The sequence below is a fragment of the Podarcis gaigeae genome, assembly GCF_964106915.1.
Source record: "Podarcis gaigeae genome assembly, chromosome: 7".
Classification (NCBI taxonomy): Eukaryota; Metazoa; Chordata; class Lepidosauria; order Squamata; family Lacertidae; genus Podarcis; species Podarcis gaigeae.
Window position 1 is genome coordinate 24,348,634 of NC_139683.1, and position 24,438 is coordinate 24,373,071.

Below are 24,438 nucleotides of genomic sequence, written 5' to 3' on the forward strand. Positions count from 1 at the left end.
AGAAAGTACTCTGCCTTAAGGGAGCAGACAGTATGACCTGAAGTATGTATCTACATTTGATTGCCGTGTACTAACAAATATTATGGTAGTGTCAGTGACATGATAAATCCCCCTGGCAGTAATTGGTTGAACCACTCAAATGTCACAAAGGGATGTGGCAAGCAGGACATAACAGAGGGGTAACCAAAGCTTAAGAAATGAATAGCCTGCGGAGGCAGCAGAATGTTACAGCCTCCCTAAGAGGCTACTGCCCATTGGGGCTGGTGGGACAGAAGCCAAGGAGACCAAAAGTTGATGGAACCAGAGCCAACAACAGATGCAAAAAAATAATAATCTACAGATGTAAACCATGGTTTGTACAAATCATAGTTTGCCTGTAAACCAAAACTGAAAATGCCAGTCAAATTATTTGGATGTAATGGCAAGCTATGGTTGGCCACAAAAGTAAAAGTGCAACAGCAAATTGGTGTGTGTGAGAGAGAGGAAAAGGAACTTTGTGAGCCTAAGGCTCATTCAAGTAATGTCGAACTAAGGTTTGGTGTTATGTCTAAACAGAGCTAATGCCATGTCTCTGCCAGTCAAAGTAGGCCAGGCTTTCCCTTCCAGATATTATAGACTACAACTTTCATCGTCCCTGACCATTGGCCATGTCCCTGGGGCTGATCAGAGTTGTAACCCAAAATTTCTGGAGGGCACCAAGCTGGGGAAGGCTGGTGTGCCCAGTTTCGAGCTAGATGGACCAAAGATCTACCATGTATAAGGCAGCTTTCTGTGTTCTATATTTCAAAGCTTTACCCTTTTAGAAGTTAGCTCTGGACTATGTTTAAGCACATTCCACCAGCCTTAACTGCTGAATCAGAGTTAAAAAAACACTGAGTTGCTGAAGAATTGTGTGTTTTCAGGAAGCATTTAAGCATTTTGGTTTCACCGAGAAGTGATCAAGTTAGATCGACAGCAGTTACCATCTCTCAAGGCAGCTAAACTCCTGCTACTTTGCCTGCACGGTGGGTGGAAAACAATGGCATGCTATGGCAATTGCTCCATCAGTGCTTGCATATCAGCTTGCCACATGGAACAATTCCCTCTCTCTTCCCACCGTGCACTGTGTTGTGGGTTCTCCTGACCCCTGCAAGCCAATCTGAGGCTCATAGGGGGCACACAGGGAGGAGGGGAAAGCCCCATTGTGCTAGGGAAGTCCTTGCACGGGCTTCTTATAGCTGGACTCCTAAATTAATCTGGCCCACTCCCTTCAGGTTGCCCAAGCCCATTACTGGGGCTCGATAATTAGCAGCGTCCTAAAAGGGATATCACTTGCCATTAACTACCGTATTTTTCCCTCTATAACACGCAGATTTTTTCTCCTAAAAAGGAAGGGGAAATGTCTGTGCGTGTTATAGAGCGAATGTGTGGTCCCTGGAGCCGAAAAATCAGGCAAAAATCAAATCGCGCTTCACGGAGAAGGGAAACCTGAAAAGAGGAAGCGGCTGCTTTCCTGCATTCTGCCTCAGGGTCTTATTGCCCACCCTCCTCTGTTTCGTTGCTGTGTTTGCTGAAACGGAACAAAGAGCAGGGAAAGCCCCTCCCCTCCAGGCAAGCAGAAGGGAAAGCAGAGTGTCGTATTCCTCTCTGTGCTCGGGTGCTGCTGGGGGAGAGGGAGAGAGAGAGAGGGGGGGAGGGAGAGAGAGGGGGGGAGGGAGGGAGGGAGGGAGGGAGGGAGGGAGGGAGGGAGGGAGAGAGAGAGAAAGAAAGAAAGAAAGAGAGAAATGGCTGGCTTGGGTGGGGGGAAACTTTTGCCTTTCTTTCCTCCCTCCTGTTAAATCCCTCTCCTGCATTCTTAGCCAGCTGCTTCTCTGCACACCCCTCTCATGTCCCTTCTTTCTTTTTCCTTCCCTCCCCACTTAAAATGTGGTTACAAAGCATAGATCCACATGGATCCTCAGGATCTTTGCATTGGGTCACCCCAAATTCGCCATCAGATCACATAGCATGTCCATGGCTACAGCCTGCCCCCCCAAAATCACGCACCCACTGTTGCCTGGGGCTGCAATGGTGCAAAAACGTGGTTACGAAGCATGGATCCACAGGAATTCTCAGGATTTTTGCATTGGGTCACCCCAAATTCACCATCAGATCACATGTCTGTGGCCACAGCATGAAGCACAAAAATGATACATCCACTGTTTCATTCAGAATGTTTTTTCCCTTGTTTTCCTCCTCTAAAAACGATGTGTGTGTTATGGTCAGGTGCGTGCTATAGAGCGAAAAATACGGTAAGTTTCCTTAGCAATAGCAGATCCATAGAAGAGAGCTGGACATGTTCTAGGGTACACTAGAAATCTGAGCAGATGAAGAGTTGGATGCAACACCCCTGCCCTTTACTCTGTGAGGCAAATGGAGAGCTCAGCCTAGAACTTTCACCATTCTAGAAAACAGCTGAGAATCTTTGCCAGCGCATGGGAATGCAGTGGCAAACATGCAGGGGTTCCTCAGTAGACAAATAAATGCAGAAAAATATTCTCTGAGTGCAGATTGTTTGAAAACCACCAGGATAGACAATATGGCTTGTATTTATATGCCAGCCATATGGCCCTATAGCTCCTTCTGCAAAGCTATTCTTATTTTATCATCTCCGTATTCTTCAGCAGAAGCGTAGAGCTTCTGAATATGTTTTGCAGATTGGAGTTTCGCCGGAAAAGATGAAGGCATCAGCTGAGAAAGCTTAGGCTGGGAGAGCATTGATTTGAAATCTACCTGGACTGTTTTGCATATATATTCAGGCTACATAATGTGTAGCATTTGATATTTGGGGCTGAGGCAATCTTCTCTCTGTGGGGCAGCACAGAAACAATCCAGTTTGTCCAAAAAGAGGGACAAGTTTGCACAACTCTGCATGGATGGAACCTGCTTTGCTTTTAGGATTTCACGGTCAGAAAGTCCCATGTTTGCTTTTAGTCAAGTAGTGTATGCTGACATCTGGTGGCACTGGGGAACCAGGTCTTTGGTAAAGAAATAGAGCACGATAGGCTTTCAGAAGCTCCTGTTCTTCATCCGTTTCTCATTTATTATTCAGCAGTTCCTTTTTTTTATTATTGATTTCAGAACTTAGTGCTGCAATGTTAACTGCACTGTGCTTAGAAGCAGTGAACTAGCTTAATGATAGTAAAGAGTAAATTGCCCCAAATCCAACTAGCTTCAGCCGAATGCATGACATCTGTTAGAACAGAATTTTTGCTGGGAAGGAGCATTCAGTTATATATGAAAGGACTGCACACCTGCAATCTAAAGTGGCACAAAGGATGCTGGGAATGGTAGCTTGCTAAGGGTGTTTTGAGTTGTATCCCTTGCAGAGCTAAAGTTCCTAACGTTCCCTTGGAAGAGGCGTTGCTTGTGAAACCATTCTGGAAAAGTGGAGCCCTGAATGTGCATTGATAAAACAAGGCAACTAAAGACATCAAGGAGGTTACAATTTGTCAAGTTTACATAAAATTAATGGCAAAACAAAAACCTCTCAACAAAGCCCAAATAATTATCAGATAAGAAGCAGTACAGTTTGAGGAATATATTTATAATACTATTCAAACTGACATTTTAAGACACCATCTGAATAAGAAGGAACCCAACCATTTTGCTTGTTTGATAATCAGTTGTCAAGGTTTACAAGAGATCCATTATAGGACTGTTTCTTGCATTAAATTTTGGATTAACGTTACATTTAAATATCACTTCCTTTACTCTTACCCTGCTTTTGATTAGCTTTAAGAGTAGCTGATGGTCTTGTGTCTTGGATTTTTTTTAATTTTAATATTTTGTGTACATGGACTGGAATTTTATATGAAATTGTGGGTTTGATCTCTGACCTCTGTTTACTAGAATACTGATTTCCCACTAATTTGATAGCATAGGTCCCTACCAGTATAAGGGTCTACTGTAAACAAGCTGCTCACTTTACATAGCTGTGTTTGGCTCCTAAGTGAAGAAGTATGCATGGTGTATACTTTGGATACTGTAGTCTACTACAGGAATAATAAAAACCACATAATAGCTGTTCAGCTTCACAGGTAGCATACACATTTTGGGGGAAAATGCTACATGACTGTTAGGGAGAGAAAGATCATTTTCATACAGTCAGAACCTGTGATTACTCAGAAGTAAGTTCCACTGTATCGAGTTCAATGCAGTTTACTTCCATACAACTGCATGTGACATTTCAGCCTTAGAACTCAACCATATGCATATTTGCACAGAAGTAAATCCCATTTAGCTTGATAAGCCTTACTCTCAGGTAAGCCTTAGTCACTTGATGGTGGGATGCTTGAGGACTATAATCTGCTTCATGTGTTTGTCATTGAGATCTGTTGCTGTTGGCATTAGCCAAAGGAGGAAAACAATGATGCAAGGACTAGCCAGAAACAAAGAGCTTTGAAATCTAATATAATCAGCTCTGGAAGAATGGTTTTTCCTCATTCCTTGTTTTACCTGCACCTTGAGCAGGATGGGGAACCTGTGGTCTTCTAGATGGATTACAGCTCCCATAGTCCCTGACCTTTGGCCATGCTGGCTTGGACTGATGGATATTGAAGGCCAACACCATCTGGAAGTTCACCATCCTTGAACTTGAAAGTCAAGCTGATCTTGGTTAGCTATCTGTGCTTTACCAAGCTCAAGTTCTCTCATGTCCATCCTGACCTTCTGGTTGGCCAGAAGAAGCCCTGTAGGAACCCCTCTTGGTCAGCCTCAGTTCTGAACGTTCTCTCAGCATCTCCCTGCAAAGAAAACAGACCTTCCTTGCCTAAGCCTGTGCAACCGTTCCATCTTTCTGTCCCTTGTGACCTTGCCTTCTATTTACTTTTGATATAGATTCCCTCCCTAACTGTGACTTCAGTTTCCAATTAGCTAAAGAAGAGATCTCACAAATCTGACTCAGCTACTAAACTCAGGTACAAAGTTAACTGGAATCCGTTGGCCAGGTTCCTGATACTACCTGCAGCATAGTTGCCAACTCTCTGGAGCCCTGGGTGCCCGAGCACCCACAAATTCCCTATGAAGGGTCCAGGCACCCACAAATTCCAGTACCAGGGCCATCCATGCTGCATGGCACTCATGGCCCTGGGTACCCACACTCATGGGGCCAGTTTGGCACTCCTGACCGCACAGATTAACTAGACAAGAGTCAATCTTCTGATGCATTCTAATCAATGCAGGTGTGGAAAAGACCAGGTAATTGATTGCACCTCATGGGATGGGCAGGGACCATCGTCAACAGAAATACTGTTTTTGGTGGCATCAATGTGCTTCAATGAAATGGTAAAAAGGAGGATGCAAATGAAAAATCCTTTCATCCTTTTCTCACATTCTTTATGTTTTTAACCTCTAAGTTTGGCTTGATTTTCCAAAAGGAAAAGAAGGGTATTTAAAACAACGAGGCACTTTAGATACTGCAGCTGCAGTGACAGGAGTTTTATAAGAGGTGACAGAACTGGTCCAAGGTAGGACTTTGCCTGAGGTGTCAAATTCCAGGGGCACCTAGTTTAGCTATGCAAATGTATTGGATGGAGAGTATCACTGCCTCCATGTTTAGAAGGTGTACACAGTTTAGCAGTGCATGGGGTGGTTAATATCCTCTCTGTTCAGCAGGCACTGTGGAGTGACATTGGGTAGGAAGACACGGCAGGCTGTACAAATGAAAATGAGAATACAATATCCCGGTCAAGGCTTGATTATTTAATGGGCTATTGTTATGCTCAGCATAAAATAAGGCACAAGAAGGCAAACCTTTTAATATGCTGCAGGGAAGGGCAGCCATGACTGGAGCCAAATAGCCTGCAGTTTATTAAAGTTAATGTGACCCTCCTCTGGGGTCATAAGCTGGTTCTCTTAAGAATATATTAACAGAGTTTTGAAACTAATCTGCATAAGGTGCCAGAGCCAATTTAAAAATGTCAGAATACCTTCAAGATTTTAGCAGCGAGGAGGCTGGGACTGAAGTACCTGAACTGAGGTTACACTAAGGGTTTGAAGTCGACTTCATTCGTGATATCTCACTGAAAGCAAAATGTTGTCTGATGAATCTGGCAACTTGTAATATATAGTTGACATTGGGGACTTTTAGTTTGTTGTCTCCAATCCCAGCTGCATGACCTACCACTGACCATTTCTATCAGATCTCACCACCCTATTCAATGAGTCTTACTCCAAGTTAACTGTGTAAAGGATTGCAGTCTAAGGGGGCAATACAATACAGCTGTTTTTGTCTTTCCCTTTTGATTTAGGACTTCCAACCCCACAACACAAATGTTGGTGTTTTTGGTAGATCAAGGCAAAAGGAATATTCTGTTTCAGAACAATATTTGCATTAAGGTTGCGATCTTACAGAGCTTTCTACTGCATATAATTGTGTGTGTGTGTGTGTGTGTGTACGTACTCCTTGTTTACACCCTTTCGACTATTTTCACAGTATGACTCGTGGAAAATTCAACCTACCCAGTATTAACTTATTGGAAGCGGCTCTGTGTTTCTTGATTTTGAATAACCTTTCACTGACTTTTTATTTTATTTAAAAGAGCACTGGAATGCATTTTTAGATTTAAAAAATAATAATAATTTGTAAACAGAAATATAAATTTCAAAGGTATTTACACAATGGAATTGTAGCCAGGGTGGGAGCCACCATTGTTAGACCAGAAGTAACTTTTCTTCTGACATCCCACCCTAAAAACAAATCTTCCCTGTGAATATACTGAGTTTTAAAAAAGTATTGTACTGTCCTTCTCCAATCCAGAGGTCAATGTGCAGTCTTGCAAATAAGGGTCCTTTTCACAAGTGGATATCCCCATCCACTTTAACGAAGGGAGCAGCTCTACACAAACATCCCTTTGCACATCTGGGGCTGTTGAAGCAACTGAGAAATCCTATAGAGGTTCCTTGAATGCATTGGATTTCATACCCCTACAAAACACTGCTGGATCAGGATTATATTGTTTGCCTTTCATATCCAAGAGATGTACTGGCATTTTCTGGCAGGGATATTAACCTTTGTGTATGTATGTATGTGTATATATATATATATATGTAGCATTTATTTATTTATTGCTTGAGTGCCCCAAATCTCTGAGAATTCAGCACCCAATTTGTGCAGCCAACGATGAGCAAGCTGATGATGCATTGAGGGCGCTTCAATACAGGAACACCTCGAAAGCATTAAGGGCATCGTCAGAGGGGACTGAGAGTGCGAGAAAAAGGAGCCGGGATTAGCCAGAACAAGTCATGGTTTCTTGGGTCATGTCTGAGACTGAAACTTGGCTTAATGCAGGCATAGGCAAACTCGGCCCTCCAGATGTTTTGGGACTACAGCTCCCATCATCCCTGACCACTGGTCCTGTTAGCTAGGGATGATTGGAGTTGTAGTCCCAAAACATCTGGAGGGGCGAGTTTGCCTATGAAGAGTTTGGATTTGATATTCCGCTTTATCACTACCCGAAGGAGTCTCAAAGCGGCTAACATTCTCCTTTCCCTTCCTCCCCCACAACAAACACTTTGTGAGGTGAGTGGGGCTGAGAGACTTCAAAGAAGTGTGACTGGCCGAAGGTCACCCAGCAGCTGCATGTGGAGGAGCAGAGACGCAAACCCGGTTCACCAGATTACGAGTCTACTTCTCTTAAACATTGGCTCTCTGCCTAGCTTAATGTGAGCACAGGTCTCCAACACTGGCCACGACCAACCAGGTGGCTCTGGGAAGCTCAGGTAGTGAGTGTGTGAGAGGTAGCAATTCCCTATAGTCTGCACCACTCGCTATCAGTTATTGACAGGCCTGCCTCTCCTGAATTTGTCTAATCCTTTAAAAACCCTTCTAAGCTGGCGCAATTATCATCTACTGCCTAACGAAAGCACTTCCTTTTGTTTGTTCTCTTCTGTTCTCCTTCCTCTCTGTTTCCCATCCAAATTGCTCTCGCGGCGATTCCTCAATAGTAATATGTGCATTCATTGCCAGTGGAGCCATGAGTCTTTTCTCACAGTAAATGAGCAGAGATGTACTAGAAGGGCATGCTGCTATTATTACGGCTGAATGGCTTGTGTTTCTGGGACTATTGCCCAGTAATAATAATAAGCAAACCTGGAGTTGAGCAGAGAAAGAGTGCAGGCTGCCAACCTAATTATTCAATCAAAGAGTTTTGCTTGAAAATATGGTCTCCCTCCTGTGCCAGTTTAAGGAAATGGCAGCAGCGTTCTGGCTTTGGAGCCGCAGAAGGCTTACAGGTGGGCGGTATTAAACATTAAGGGCCAAAGAAAATGGGCACTTCTTCTGAAGGTTTCATACCCTTTTCAGGCAGCTTTCCCACAAACAAAAAAAAGAGAGAAATATTAATATACCTAAATATAAACCTGCCATACCCAGTAAGCACGCCAATGGCTGCCTTCATTATGCTGTAACCTGGGGATAGGGCATCTCTGGTCCTCCAGATGTTGTTGGACTACAGTTCCCATCCTTCTTGACTATTGACCTTGTTGGCTGGGGCTGATGGGAACTGGAGTCCAGCAATCTCTACAGAACACAGGTTTCCCTACTGTAACCACATTCCCTCAGTGTCCCTTTAAATATTAAGGCTCCCTTTATAGAGCAGTCGGAGAAGCTTTGGACATGATTGACACGTTCAGGTGGGTGTACAGAAAGTGAAATTCTCCATACTTCCCCATTTCACACTTCTCTGCCGCATGCAAAACAGAGCATCAGATCTCTCCCAGTAATTAAATGCGTAACATAGGAAGTTGCCTGGGTCAGAGTGTTGATCTATCTAACTCAATATAGTCTAAACTGACTGGCAGTGGTCTTCCAACATTTCAGACCAGGAGTCTTTCCCACTCCTACTGCAGATGCGGTGGATTGAACTTGGGACCTCCTACATGCAAAGTGGATGCTCAGCTACTGAGCCAAGGCCCTTCCACGGGTTTCAGTTCTTAGAGATAACTTGGAAGTCCAACCCTGGGGAGATTTGTGCAGCAGGAGGGGGACTCCCCAGCTGGTTCCTCCCACCATTCCTCTGCACCCAACTGGTCAATGACATTGGGCTTATACTGACTGGATACCAGTGTGTCCAGTTCACATGATCAACCAGCTTGCTGTTTGGCACTTGTGTGCCCCTGTGAGTGCACATACAGCCACTTCTTACTTATTTAGGACTTTCTTACCTGCTTTTCAGCTGAAAAGACTCCCATTGGACTGGCCCATTGGTGGGATTCGCACAACGTCATGCTGGTGTTGCAGCATGATCTTTTGCAATAACCAGGCAAGAGGCACAATGAGTGAAACCGAAGGAATTTCATGTGAAACAACTCAGTGGTGCTGGCCAGCATACCTAAGATTGCCCCATGTGCCAGATCCAATTGGATTTTTACATATGATGATGAACATGGGGTCTTCATGCTCAAACGAGTGTCAAAGTGTTGGTACTGACTTTTAAAGCCCTAAACGGCCTTGGCCCAGTGTACCTGAAGGAGCGTCTCCACCCCCATCATTCAGCCCAGACGCTGAGGTCCAGCGCCGAGGGCCTTCTGGTGGTTCCCTCCATGTGAGAAGTGAGGTTACAGGCAGAGGGCCTTCTTGGTAGTGGCAGCCACCCTGTGGAACGCCCTCCCACCAGATGTCAAGGAAATAAAACAACTATCTGACTTTTAGAAGACATCTGAAGGCAGCCCTGTTTAGGGAAGTTTTTAATGTTTGATGTTTTATTGTGCTTTTAATTCTGCTGGGAGCTGCCCAGAGTGGCTTGGGAAACCCAGCCAAATGGGCGGGGTATAAATAAATTATTATTATTATTATTATTATTATTATTATTATTATTATCCAACACTGTCCAGGGGAAAATATTTTTGCCCAAGGCACTATGAACTAACAAGAAAGCAGAATTCAGCACAGTAACTTAAACTCACCCATTGCCAAAACACAAGAATTTGATAATACTTTCTGGATTTAATCTACATATCGCTGCTTTTCTGCTCCCAGTCTTGAAGTCCTTTTTTTTTTTTTTACTGAGGATTTACAAACACTGCACTGTCCCTTGGCTTAGCCTTAATGCAGTCCAATATGTCCCCATTCAGAAGGAACGTCTTGGGCGCTTGCATTCCCACGGCCATTGGGAAATCCATTGCAACCCTATGGCCGTTCGCAAGGAATCGATGCATTTCATTGGGCGTTCATTTGAACATGCCCCCTTCCCTCTGATCCAACGGCCTTTCGGTGTGATTCTTTTCTATTGTGTCCTCCGTTGGTATAGTAAGAGTTAAATGGCAGGCTGCCGCAGCTCAAACAGGAGGTAGGTGGGGCTGGGATATACGAAGCACACAAGCAGCCTTCAAATCTACCCTTGCGCTGCTGCAGAACTGTCCACAGCTACTTGCAATATTTTCCTCCCTCGCGCAAAAAGAATAAAAGGAAAACACCCAAACAAACAAATAAATAACGCGCCCCCCAAAATCTCAGCAGAGGTTCTCTCTTTTGCCAAGAGCTCTTTAAAGCACCTGTGAACTTCCGGGCAAAAGAAAACAGTAACCACTTCTCTCAAAAAACAAACAGTCCTTTCTTCTTCCTCCTCCTCCTCCTCCCCAAACAATCCTAGACCAGGAAGTGGGAGAAAAGTCTGAAATCCGGTTTCCTTTGCTGCGATCGCTGATGGCGTTGCTTGGGGCGACCCGGTTGTCCGAGGCGCGCAGCTGAAGACCCCGGAGAGCGCTTCCAAAAGATCGCCTTGACAATGGCGAAGGCGCGCTTGGCGCAAAACGCCACCCTCGCGCGTAAAGAGAGCAGCAGCGGGTTTCTTTCCAGCGGGTGGTACTACTCAAACCAGGTAAGCAAAATGTTACACAGAAGTTTTCACCTCTGCCCTAAATAAGGGACTTTTAGGGCCAGAAGTGTGCATCTGGCACACCGATAATGTTTAATGTTGGCCAGTAAAGCAACAACAAGACCTCCGCAATTCCCTACTGCAAGATAGCCTCGTTTTGTCCCTCTCTTTGCACTCAGCACCATCAATGTATAGTCAACGTTACATACAGGACTCTTACACCAGAGAGGTGGTTGTGATGATGCTATAGGGCAAAGGAGAACTGTGAACTCCTTGGAGGAGGGGTGCATTAAGTGTGCAAACCTCGTGGGCAGTGTGCAAAAACCAAGCAACCACAGGGACACCAGAAACAACCAGAGGCTGTTTTCAGAGAGTGATTTGGCTGGTGGAAATGTTTCAAAATCTGGGTGGCTGTGGTAGCTCTTCTGTGGGGTGATAGGGATGCCCGAAATGTGGAACCACTGGTGTCAGATGCTGCGCCCTGTGGAATTGTGGGAAAGAGTGCAGGAAGGCAAAGAACTTCTCCTCACCTTCCCTTTCTACGGGTGGTAACCTTCTGCTTGTGAGGCAGGCCTACCACTGAGCTACAGCCCTTCCCTGAGGCAGTGACTAGTTCAAAATGACTTAGCCAATGAGCAAAACATTTCTCCTCTTCGGTCCCCAGGCAAAAGTGGTTTTGCCACCCTAACAGCATAAAGTAGATACGAGGAGGTGACGGTGGCAGCTGTATCCTTCAGAAATGAAACACATGATGTGGCCTCATTGCAACCAGTGCTCCTCATTCTCTTGCAAGGGGCAGACAGTGAGCTGAGGTGGGGGAAATGTGGAGTGTTATGATGTCAGGTCACACCACTTTTGTTTTACTGGATGTTACCATGGCAATGCACGGGAACGATGCGGTTGGCCATAGCTACGTCTACTCAGTAATGTCTAGTTAAGCCTTTTTTAGGACAGTAGAACCATGGATTATTACCAAATGCTAATCAAACTGTAGAATGTGAGTAAACAGCATTAGCATTTTGAGATCAACTTTCTCTGGACCCAAAATGTGAACAATGGCTCCAAGAGAGAAGTTTTTTGATGGCCAACCCATCCATCTTGGGGACTTATCAAAAGTCTGAGATCCAGTTCCACCCAGACTGAGGTCCGATTGCTTTGCATGGGAGTTCAGCACATGCTTAACCCTTGCTCATTAAAATCAGCAGGATGTAAATGTACTTAAATTTGGCTGGAATATGCCCACAGTATTATTTTTTAAATCGAAATTGGCATTTTATCTTCTTGGCTTTATCTTGTTTTTATTGTTCCTTTGTAATTATTGTGACATATGTTATTATTCTGAACTTCAGTCCGTTGGGATGGGGTGTAATATACATGAAATAATTTTTTTGTGATGGTCTAGAGAGGTTGTTTAAATGCACATTTGGTGACTATTGTGTTGCCAGAGGAGCTAGGAAACGCTTGCATTTAGTATACATACATTATCCCGTTGGTATTTCTGTTAATGCAAAGCAGAAACAAGAAACAACCTCCCTTTAGATCTCAGATTATTTGTAAAGAATTTGTGCGAAAGCTTAATTGCAATATTTATTACACCAGATCTTATTATGTGTGTATTTATTATTTATCTTCCATGATCCTCAAAGGTGCCGCTATTAGTTGTTCTTGTTTAGTTGTTTAGTCGTGTCCGACTCTTCGTGACCCCATGGACCAGAGAACGCCAGGCACCTCTGTCCTCCACTGCCTCCCGCAGTTTGGTCAAACTCATGCTGGTAACCTCGAAAACACTATCTGTGTAAATGGTATCACCTTCTAGGAGGCTTCATGCATCCATGGGTGTCAAGCATCTCTCCAACAAGAACAAAAAAGTAAGAGGAAACTCTCGACTCTGCCCAGCCACAACTAAATCCAGTGCCACTAAGGAGCAAACCATGCACAGTAGATAGCTTTAGGCTGTTGTTGTTTAGTCGTTTAGTCGTGTCCGACTCTTTGTGACCCCATGGACCAGAGCATGCCAGGCACTCCTGTCTTCCACTGCCTCCTGCAGCTTGGTCAGACCCATGTTCGTAGCTTCGAGAACACTGTCCAACCATCTCGTCCTCTGCCGTCCCCTTCTCCTTGTGCCCTCCATCTTTCCCAACATCAGGGTCTTCTCCAGGGAGTCTTCTCTTCTCATGAGGTGGCCAAAGTACTGGAGCCTCAGCTTCACAATCTGTCCTTCCAGTGAACACTGAGGGTTGATTTCCTTCAGTATGGAGAGGTTTGATCTTCTTGCAGTCCATGGGACTCTCAAGAGTCTCCTCCAGCACCATAATTCAAAAGCATCAATTCTTCGGCGATCAGCCTTCTTTATGGTCCGCTATTAGTTACATAAGCTTTTTTAGGTGCCTTGCCCTTTTTATTGTTGAAAATGAGGTTGTGGTCTTAACCAAACCACACCTGATGAGGTGTTTCACTTTTTATGATAACACAGCATGGTACTGCCCTAAATTTTTCTTGTTTGCTGTCGCTTTGTTAGCTATAGTTGATCCTTAACATTAGTAATACTCAGAGTAGACCCATTGAAACTGAAATCACTCCAGTTGATTGATTTCAGCAGGTCTGTTCCAAGTATCGCTGGATATAAGTAGATCTTGTGGATTGGTAAATAAATATACAAATCCAGCAGTTAACACAGTTATATAAAACTTTCACCCTGGGCATTTCAAATATTCTAACCTTGGTTTAGTTCAAGCCAGCTAATTTTTTCCCTCCAAACTTCTATAGAAATTCTGAATGGTTCTTTCAGAAAGGTTTCAGCCTTGATATTTTTACATGTCAAATCTAGTAAGGCACCTTATATTCAGCAAAAGCTGGAGGACTTAAGCAATGCAAAACTAAAGCTGGAATTAATCCAGGGTTGTTGTTGTTTTTCCTTTTAGGTGGTGCTTGGATTTAAACCAATCTGTTGCTTTTGAAATATAGTTAGGAGTCTCGGAAGTGTGACAGAACACAGATATTTGGCACGGAACCTTGATGTTCTCTCTAGAAGTGCCTTCATATTTCAGTCATGCTTAAGCCCAATTCCACCAGCAGAAATATCCGTAACAGGATTAAAACCCAAAAGTATCACGTTTCCTGTGTCACTGGTGTGATGTGGTGTCAAAGGAGAATTTACCTTTTCTTGGGGGTCACTTCCATGACAACTCAACCATTCTTGGATTGTACAGCCAATTCTGATTCAGTAGTGTCCAGTGGCACACCATTGTGGACTGACGTTCATCTGGAGTGTAGGCTCAGCTGCACTGAACTGGTGGACCCTATCCATTACATCAGAGCCTACTGGGTTTATCCTGTGGCAGTGTCTCTTCCATCAGGCTGGAAGCATATCTGAGCAGTAGGATATATACTGCCTAAATCATCTCTTGTGTACAGTGGTACCTCGGGTTAAAGACGCTTCAGGTTACAGGCGCTTCAGGTTACAGACTCCGCCAACCCAGAAATAGTATACCTCAGGTTAAGAACTTTGCTTCAGGATGAGAACAGAAATTGCGTGGCGGCGGCATGGCGGCAGCAGGAGGCCCCATTAGCTAAAGTGGTACCTCAGATTAAGAACAGTTTCAGGTTAAGAACAGACCTCCAGAACGAATTAAGTTCTTAACCTGAGGTACCATTGTCTATGTATAATGTTGGTGTGATGAGAAAGGCCTGTTACACTGCCATGCCAGGAGTGGGAAACCTGTGGCTCTCTAGATGTTGTTGGCCTCCAACTTTCAATAGCCACAGCCTCATGGCCCATCGCTCAGGATGATGGGAACTGTAGTTCAACAACATTTGGAAGGCTGCAGGTTTCCCATGCCTGCGCTATCTATATCACTTTGTATTGACATTGCGGAAATGTGGCTATTTGGGTAACATCGTGAGAGTCAACGGCATGTTCTTTTAGTTTTTTGATGGCCGCATATAGCATAAAAATATTGAGTGTGCTGTTGGTGAGAAACAAGTGGGATCTGAAACAAAATGCTGTAAGTGATTTCATTGAGTCATGCCCTTTCTCTGGTTCTTCATCCCTATTGCTATAGAACCTTTGGCTATAAAACTATCTTTAGGGAGCTGTTTGAGTAGCCTTAGAGGAAATGAGCAGTCAATCTTGGAAAGGTTTTGTTTCAAGCTTAAGCAGTGAAGCTAAGTTTATCCGAACAGTATGTTAGAAGTTTAGGAATGGAGCATGCTAGAAAAAAATCCACCCTCTTGAAGCAGAGGTTGTCTAATGCATCTCTTTAGATGGACAGAGTAACTATAGTATATCAGCATCTAAAGTAGCACCATTGTATAAATATTTCTACTCTGCTGCCTTGTGATTTTAAGGACTTAGAGAAAGAGAGCGAGAGGATGGCTGTTACAAAACAGCCTGGTTAGATCTGTTGCCTTAAGCTGCATTAGAAGGAAGGTATAGAAATGTGTCGTACAGTTGCAGGAGCGTCCTGCAGACAATTGGAAGCTGTGACAGACGTTCGGCTTCCAAAAATTGTTCAAAAACCAAAACAATCACTTCCGGTTTTTGATCATTTGGGAGCCGAAACATACGAGTTCCAAGGCGTTCAGCAACCAAGGTACGGCTGTACTTTGAATGTATCTCTCCTTGTAGTTTAAACCAAATTGTAAACTTTCTACATGTTGTTATATACTATCCTTTATATATTTCTTTGAGAAAGCAATACCTGGAACAGATTTGTATACAGTTACGAAAACTGCACATTTTCCTTTGGCAATAAATTGATTAGATGATAATAAAATTCTATAGGGAGAACACTGTGTTTTGCCAAGTTGATTCAGAATCTTAAGCTTACGTTGGTTTTGCATACTTTTAGTCAGATTTGCATAATTTATATATATATTTTCCGTTTTAGTATTTGCTAGAAATCCAGAACTCTTTTATTTACTTGTTGAATCCACATCCTGCACTTTCTCCCAAAGGAATCCAGGGTGGCAAACCACAGATAAAATAATACAATTAAAAATCATTTTTTAAAAAAATAAAATACTTAAAGCAAATAAAAATATATGAAACAGTCACAGATTTTCACACCCAATAATTTCCAGTTGCTAGGAGCTGTATCTTTCAGCCACTGAATACCTGGGGGTTAACAAGGATGTTTTAAAATTCCTCCTGAAAGTTAGTAATGAGGGAGGGAGACACATCTCACCAGGGATGGAATTCTACAAATGTGGAAGCACCTCTGAGAAGACCTAGCCAATGGGGAGCTTCCAATGAGAGACGACCGCACCCCAATTGGTTCCATTGCTGAACTAGTCCAGTATGTTGGCATTGTCTCACATGAACAACCAATTCTACTTTCTGTATGATTCGGGCGTGGGGTGGGAATCAATGTTGGCAGCTCCTTAGGATTCTCGGTCTTTTTTCTTCTTTTTCAATAATTTTCTTCATGGGCAAGATGGGGAAATTGGGGAGCTGGTATGCAAGATGCGTACCGTAGATGAATATTCAGCATGTCTCGGGTACTTTTACTATTTAGGCTCTGCTGTTAGGATACGGAAGAGTGTTTGTAAATAGCAGGCAACATAGCTCAGCCCTACCCTTGAAAGAGCAGGAAGTATTGCCGCCCCAATCCCCAGCAAGTTATTCTATAAATGAATGAAACTGTGTGCATATTTGCCTGCTGTTCCACTAATTATCTGTATTACTGTACACAAATGTTTTGTTTCTGCAGACTTTGCTCTTAGGCGTCTTGTTGGCAATTGCAGGAAACATTCTCATTAGCATCTCTTTGAATCTGCAGGTAAGAAAAATCTCCTTTGTATGGTGATTGGTAATGAGAGCTAAGCAGCAAACTGTGTACACAGGCTTCCAGCCATAATATTTAATGTTGGTTAATAGCGCACTTGGGACGCAGGTGGCGCTGTGGGTTAAAGCCTCAGCGCCTAGGACTTGCCGATCGAAAGGTCGGCGGTTCGAATCCCTGCGGTGGGGTGCGCTCCCGCTGCTCGGTCCCAGCGCCTGCCAACCTAGCAGTTCGAAAGCACCTCCGGGTGCAAGTAGATAAATAGGGACCGCTTACCAGCGGGAAGGTAAACAGCGTTTCCGTGTGCGGCTCTGGCTCACCAGATGCAGCTTTGTCACGCTGGCCACGTGACCTGGAAGTATCTCCGGACAGCGCTGGCCCCAGGCCTCTTAAGTGAGATGGGCACACAACCCCAGAGTCTGTCAAGACTGGCCCGTACGGGCAGGGGTACCTTTACCTTTACCTTTAATAACGCACTTACATAACACAGCACTGAGCTACTGATTACCTTACAATATGCTTTGAGTTTTATTCCTCTGTTCAGGCATAAAAGCACACTTAAAGTTCTGCGACTTTTATATTTAATTCGTTGATATTTGACTACACAACTTATTTTCAACCTTCTTCCTGTGAATCGTATTTAGTATTGTGATTCATTTGGGGTATTTTTTTTGTATGCTAGGCAAAAGTTCCTAAGCATAGGAGCCACCATATCAAATTTCCGTATAAACAAGAGCCACATCCCTGTGCCTCCTTAACAGTTGCCACATTTCCTTCTCTTCGGTCCCTATACTTTGCCCATATTAAGGCAAAACGTCTGAAAGTGAGCTGAGCATTGGCTTGCAGCGCAGAGCAGTGATCGGATTACCACCCTTCCATGAAATCAATGCTCACCACGCACTCAGTAATCCTTGTCCCGCAGTAAAGATCTTTTGACTACCAATTTGAATGTTACAGCTCCCATGTGGAAGCCAATGGAAATTGATTCTGTATGCGAGCGCTTGGCTTAATCGCTCTACCATTTGAAAGCAGCTTTTCATATTGCCACCTTCCCCTCTCTTTCCAGTGTTCAGATTGTTGTTGTTGTTGTTGTTATGATGATGATGGTGATGCGTTCCTCATCAAGGTGACCCAAAGCAACTTACCAAAATAGGATAAATACTATAACCAATTATAACAAAACACAACCAATAAAAGCCCAAAAAACACATGTATGCAAATATAGGTCAGGTCTTACAGATCCTGCACCGCTAAAAGAAACCACAAAACATAGAATTGTAGGGTTGGAAGGGACCACAAGGGCCATTTCAAGTCCTTGCAATGCAGAAATCTTTTGCCCAACATGGGGCTAGAACCCACAACCCCGAGATTCAGAGTCTCATGCTGTACCGACTGAGCTATTCCAGGTTCAAATATCTGAAGCCATTCAAATTAAGGACCAAAATCCTGGGTAAAAAGGAAGTGTTTTGCCTGGCAGCTAAAAACCAACAATGTCTCAGGACATGTCTCCTTGTGGAGAGTGGGGAACTGACAAGGTGTGTTCTCATGTTGCCATCATTCTGCTCATTTAGGGCCAGGTATGTGTATGACATGGAGGGCAAAACAGAGAACTGCCTGGGGTCCACTGTGTCTGTCAAGAAGCTGTGCCCCTTCTGTAGCAGTTTAGTATAAAAAGGTAAAGGTAAAAGGACCCCTAACCATTAGGTCCAGTTGTGGCTGACTCCAGGGTTGGGGTGCTCATCTCACTTTACTGGCCGAGGGAGCCGGTGTACAGCCAGCATGACTAAGCAGCTTCTGGTGAATCAGAGCAGCGCACAGAAAAGCCGTTTACCTTCCCGCCGGAGCTGTACCTATTTATCTACTTGCACTTTGACATGCTTTTGAACTGCTAGGTTGGCAGAAGCAGGGACCGAGCAACGGGAGCTCACCCCATTGCGGGGATTCGAACCGCCGACCTTCTGATCGGCAAGTCCTAGGCTCTGTGGTTTAACCCACAGTGCCACTCACGTCCCTTGCAGTTTAGTATAGTAGCTGATTATTGCTTTTCATTAGTAATACTATTTTTGAAAGCACTATCTCAGAGCTTATCCAGACTTACCTTTTGCCCCACTCTTTGTAGGCCCAGGTCCACACTTAAAAACTTCGTGTCTGAGCGATTTGGGGTGTGGTTTTTTTGCCCCAAGCTTTCCCTGTGAAAACCTACTCTTTAAATCTGAATTGGAGCAAATGCCAATTCAGGTTTTCTGCAAATGGATGTTTCCTCCAATTGAGCTTTAAAGAGTAGATTTTCCCAGGGCAAAAGAAAAGATTGCTTCGATATGGAGCTTTTAATCATGGACTGTGCTTGGAAAGAGTGGTAAGTCTGGAGAAACCCTCAACGAATTGCAGACAATCCTAATTACTGATTATATGAAACGAGTTTCCTCTATCCAGATCTAAATAATTCCATTTAGAGCTTGCTGCCAAAGAAATCAAATATTTATTTTGGTCATTTGGTGGTCTCTTTGTATTCCTGGTTACATGCAGTTTCCCACCTTCCCCACTTAAGTGAATCTAATGTCTTATCAGTCTTATTCAGACTGGCACCTGGCTGGATCTTTCATTCTTTTTGGTTTCTTGGCAATGACACCTGGATGTCCCTAAGAATTCGAATAGTTTTCTGAAAAATTCATTATTTTGAAAGTAGCTCCAAAGTCATGCATTGCAAACCACCTACACAGAATGCTAACTTCAGCTCACGCTGTCATTTTTATTCCAGGAGTGTTTATTTAGGGACTGGAGATTTATATAATTCCTTCAGCACTGATAGCAGGATGCACAAAGCTTCTGCAATGCCATATTGATGTCAAGTACAATATCTGTTACATGCATGCAAAGCCATGTCTTTCGTTCACATGTTCTCCATCACATCTAACTTTTAGAAATACTGTCATCTTCGACTCATGCGTCAAGGCAGTCAGAAGCCCTTTTACAGAAGCAAGCTTTGGTGGTTCGGCATTATACTCATGGGGACTGGAGAAATTGGGAATTTCGCCGCCTACGGATTTGCTTCAGTCATGCTCATTGCTCCATTAGGAAATGTGGCTGTCATAGGTAAGATGACCTGACCCCTGACCCCATCCTGTATTCATTGTCAAAGAACGAGCCAGAAATCACTCACACAGTTCAAAGTTGGAGTTAACTCTTTATTACCAAAAACACGACTTCACAGACTCAGCTAAGTGTCAGGTCTAATGAGCAAAGCAGCTCATCCATGGTAGGTCTTACCTCATGAATCAGCTGTCGAGACTGACAATCTCCACCTCCCCACAGCTGCCTTAAATCTCCTCTTCTCCAGAGTTTTTTTCCAAGCAATCAGAGACTATGCCTGTGTGCAGCCAAGCTCTCCTCTGCCTTTTTCATGCCTCTTCTGGTTCTGGGAGTCAAGGGGAGAGGGCAGGAGGGGGAGACCCTTGTGACTTTTCACCAGTCCGACGCATTCCTACCTCTTGGCTGCCTCCCTCCAACTCTCTTGCTTCAGCTTCTGCTTCTGAGCCTGTGCTACTTCTCTCTGCCACAGATTCTCTCAGCTCACTAAGGCCTGTTACGTCCTCATCTTTGAACACCTCCTCTTCCCAGTCTTCTCCCTCTGAGCTCATTGTCCTGCCACCACTCCCTGGGATTTGAGCCTTCGTCCCTTAGTGGTTCCCCAGCTGGTTCCTCCCACCTTTCCTCTGTGACATCCATGGAGATTTTTCTTTAAATTATTTGAGATAATTGCACAAATGGTTAAGGAAAGTTAAGAGACATATAAGAGAGATCCCTGGAGAGAGAGATTTGCTAGAATGGGAAGTATTCCAGTGGAAGGGATGTGCTATAAAATCCCTGCGCTTTTCTATATTATAACATTGTCTTGGATTCCAAGATGCTGTTGCAGGAGCATACTGGATCATGGGACAGAACAGCTTTCCCCAATATGGTGCTTTCCAGATGTTTTGCGCTACAACTCCCACCACCCCCAGCCAACATGGCCAATGGTCAGAGGTGATTTGGAGGGCCATATCTGCTCTGTTTGTATAGCTTTGTCCCAACATTATGAAAACTGGCTATTTGGGTGGTATTATAGGATTCAATTGCATGGACTTTTCATTCTATGATAACTGCATATATGGCATAAAAATATTGATAGGTCTGTTAGAGAAAAATGAGTGGCACCCACAACAAAAAAGTGTAATTTGCCTGTTCTATCCAGTCACACCCTTTGCCAGGATATTCCCTTTCCTTTAACCCTCAGCTTTCTGACTCCCCGCCTCCCCAAGTTGAACAGCATTTCTACTGAGCATGCGTCATCCTCATGGGGCTGTTTTGAGTTCACCACTACCTTAAGGGTTGCCCCCCTTAAATATATGTTGCATACTTACATACATTAAGATTTCCCAAAGTCTGCTGATAGCTTCCTTTTGTGTCTGAATAGTACCTTTTCAGACGTCATTAGTGTCTATGATGAGGATGAGTTCTCATGACTAATTCCAGCTGTGACAGCTGTGGAAAAAAACAATTCTGGGATGATATCTGACTGCTTTAGCCTGTACCAAGCCAAATTCTGCTTTTTGCTATGTCACAGTTAAGTCAAAGCACTGCATGGCAACCAGGTGCAAATGACTGGCTCCATATAGACTGAAGTAGCTGCAATTCAGCACAGGGTACCTTTTTGTGTCGGGGGACAGAAATGCTTGAGCAAATAAACCCTGTGTCAGTTAGATAATCGTTATAGCAACTGTCTCGGTACCTTGGTGATATCTGAAAGCCCAGCGTCAGTTTCAGGCCTAGTTTTTCCACACAGAGTATAAGAATTTCAGGGGGGAAGTTTGTCCCTTTCTCCCAGTGTGGGGGCTGTTTTTCATACCAGAGCTTTTAGTCATGTGATCCCCATCCCTCCCCAACCACAGTCTGAAGTGGTACCAGTGAGACAGAAGTCTACCACCATGAGGCATCATTGAGAGAAGTAATTTATATTCTAGGTGGGTTCATTTCCCTCTGCCTCAACACACACATGCAATTTTTCAGTCAGAGAGCTGCAGTGTTACACGATGTTGCTTGGATACTAGCACTTTCTGCTCACGAAAGCTGTCATCCTAATATTTCACATGAAATGGTAATCTTAAGTTGATAGGTGTCTTAAGTGCATTTCGAGTAACTCCTTTTTAAAAAGACCTTTGCTATTATTATCCTCTCGTCATAATTTATACAGCCCCCAGTAGCTCGTTATAGCAATTATACTTAAATTATTTCTAGGGAGAAGAAAGTTATGTGTCCTCAGGGGGAGGTTTCCTGCTGATGAAGCAAGTGTACACACTGCTGTTTATCTCTTTTTAATCCCTTGACAGCATTTGAAACAGGACACTGATTTTAACAAATGTTTTGCAATGCTTGGAAGAACCATATGTGAGTTTTCTGCTGCAAATGCCATTTTATTCATTGGCTGTTTCTATGGGTCATTGACAAAATGGAAATATGCTAGATTTACTTTTATTTTTTTGAGAACAGTAGAAACTTTTTTAAATGTTCCATTGGAGAAAAAACTCTACAAATGCAACACAAGCCCATCGGGTAGTGGGTTGCACCAGGATATTTGTCTGTGCTGTTTATATGTACTACTTCAGGATTTTAACCACTTCATTTGTAAATTAAGCAAGTCTCTGTGGGGCTGAGATACTGCCTGAAAGGAATTTCCCATGGTGCATAATTCACATCCCTGTTGTGACGTGTATGCGTATCACCTATGTGTACCACCTAACAAGGTCTCGTAAGAATGTTCTTGTGGTGTGACCACAATAAAAGGGGATTAAATTCTATTGAGCAATGGGAACCACAATGCCCCTGTCCATGTATGGCAGGGATTAGAGTTGGAAAGAAGCAGGAATCATGGCGGAAATGGCACATATCAAAGCCTATAAAGTCATGTGGAAGGCACTGTTGAAACTCCACAACCATTTGTTGCCAGGAGAGTGCCCAAGTTATGTATACACAAGGAGAAGTGGGTAGTATTGGTGGCAGTTTAAAAGCCCCCAAATAAGAGTGTTTGAGGGATGTGCTGTGGAGAGCACTCCTTTCACAAGCCCTGTCTCTTGGGTTGTAGCCAGTTTACCATGGGATTATTATTTTTTAAAGTGTGTGGAAGTAAACTAGGAGTCTAGTTCCAGCACCAGGATTTGCCAGGATTATATTGCTGATGTGGAGGCAAATGGGTTCTTTTCTTGTTATTATTGTTAAGCAATGTTATCACAGGCAACTTCATCATCTTTAATATATTCTCTTATTATGTAACATTTAACAATGACTGTTTGTTCCCCAGGTAGTGCAGTTATTTCTGTCTTATTCCTAAAAGAGTACATAAGATCCGAAGGTATATTAGGTAAGTAAATGATTCCTGCCAGTCTAATTCTTGGAGTTCTGTTTTGATAAGGGAAATAATGCTGCATTAATAGCTAGATATATTTATGCCCCCAACATTTGTCAGCTGAAGATAAATACACTTATTTTAAAATAGGTTGGAACATGGTTTTAATAATAGGCAGGGTCAAGTTTTGCTCCAAAAAATGTTATGCAAGCCTGGATTTTAAACCCCACAGTCCATTGAATCTATTTTTTCTGGTAAGTTTTCTTCCTGTTCCAATCATAGACTCATAGAATTGTAGAATTGGAAGGGACCACAAGGGTCATCTAGTCCAACCCCCTGCAATGGAGGAAACTTTTACCCAATGTGGGGCTCAAACCCACGACCATGAGATTAAGAGTCTCATTCTTGGCTGGGCTGTCCTGGGTAGACTTTTGTCTGTATCAATTAAATGGGCATTTTCTGTTTATGCTCATGTTTTTGCTTCCAGTTTTTAAATCGGGAGATAATACTTCAATATTTTACATATTTTGAGATGTTTGACAACAGTAGGAGTCCTATCAAAAACAAGACATGATCTAATTGCTTGATCATTCTGCTCACAGCTCTTTTAATGTTGATATTTGCACACAAGCTCTTTTTTATAACATTAAAAAATAGTAACTGTTTGTTCCTTTTATACTAATTTGGTTATTTCCAAGAGCATTTCAGCAATGTTTTGCTGGCACACATGATCTCAGTTGCACAAAACATTGGACTTTATGTCTGCCTCAAAAACATTTTTGCAAATTAAATCTGCCTTGCTCTACGGTTCGTTTATTAGATATGTGACTAGTTCCAGCAGATATTTTGGTTGCTTTATGTAAGACAATGAGTCTATAGCTATTTTTGGCATTTGAGATTACTCTGGCCAATTGCTGCATAAATGTTGTTGACATATTTGAGATGGCTGTGATTGTCAAACTTTGTCACAATGCTTATTCCCACAGCAGCTGTCCATAGTCATAGTTCTGCTCGTGTGCTCTAAAACTCAACCAGAACACTAGGATGTATTCCTGGGGAAAGTATTGTTTTCCCTCACTAACCTTCACCCAATAAAAAGCTTTGGCACCAAATTCGGGAAACCAGCTGGGCAGAAAAGTCAGCCCATTCTGGTCTTTGTCTCCACTAAGATTATGGAAGGGTGTACCACAATGGGATGTGTCAATTCAAGGGGTGAAACTTGGTTTTTACAAATTTATTCAGTGAGGGGTCTTAAAAATATGTTTTGGGGGCGTGAGGAATTCAAATATGCTATTATTTTTGTGACTTGACAACATTTAGCATGGCAAATCTTCATTTGATTAAAAAGCGCATCAACTACTCTTGGAAAACCAAATAATTTTAATTTTACCTTCTGAAAATATTGGGTAATGCTGTGAAATTTTTAGTTTCCCTGCATAAA

General features: G+C 43.2%; 1 protein-coding gene and 1 long non-coding RNA gene across 4 annotated transcripts in view; both read left to right on the top strand.

Annotated features, from left to right (window-relative positions):
• Positions 1-205: 205 nt before the first annotated feature.
• On the top strand, positions 206-3,035 carry LOC310848511. Its single transcript, XR_014566473.1, has 2 exons — positions 206-352; positions 2,676-3,035. It is a non-coding gene; the product is annotated as an uncharacterized lncRNA (long non-coding RNA).
• Positions 3,036-10,362: 7,327 nt separating this feature from the next.
• The window catches only part of NIPAL2 (NIPA like domain containing 2), a 40,071-nt gene continuing 25,995 nt past the window's right edge, over positions 10,363-24,438 (top strand). For 2 of the 3 annotated variants that reach the window (XM_083749822.1, XM_083749823.1), the window contains exons 1-4: positions 10,363-10,838; positions 16,547-16,615; positions 19,540-19,711; positions 22,953-23,012. In XM_083749822.1, coding sequence (XP_083605948.1) covers positions 10,746-10,838; positions 16,547-16,615; positions 19,540-19,711; positions 22,953-23,012 — 394 coding nt within the window. In that variant the 5' untranslated portion in view covers positions 10,363-10,745. The remainder of the gene's footprint in view (positions 10,839-16,546; positions 16,616-19,539; positions 19,712-22,952; positions 23,013-24,438) is intronic. The other variant, XM_083749824.1, reaches the window with a different exon arrangement.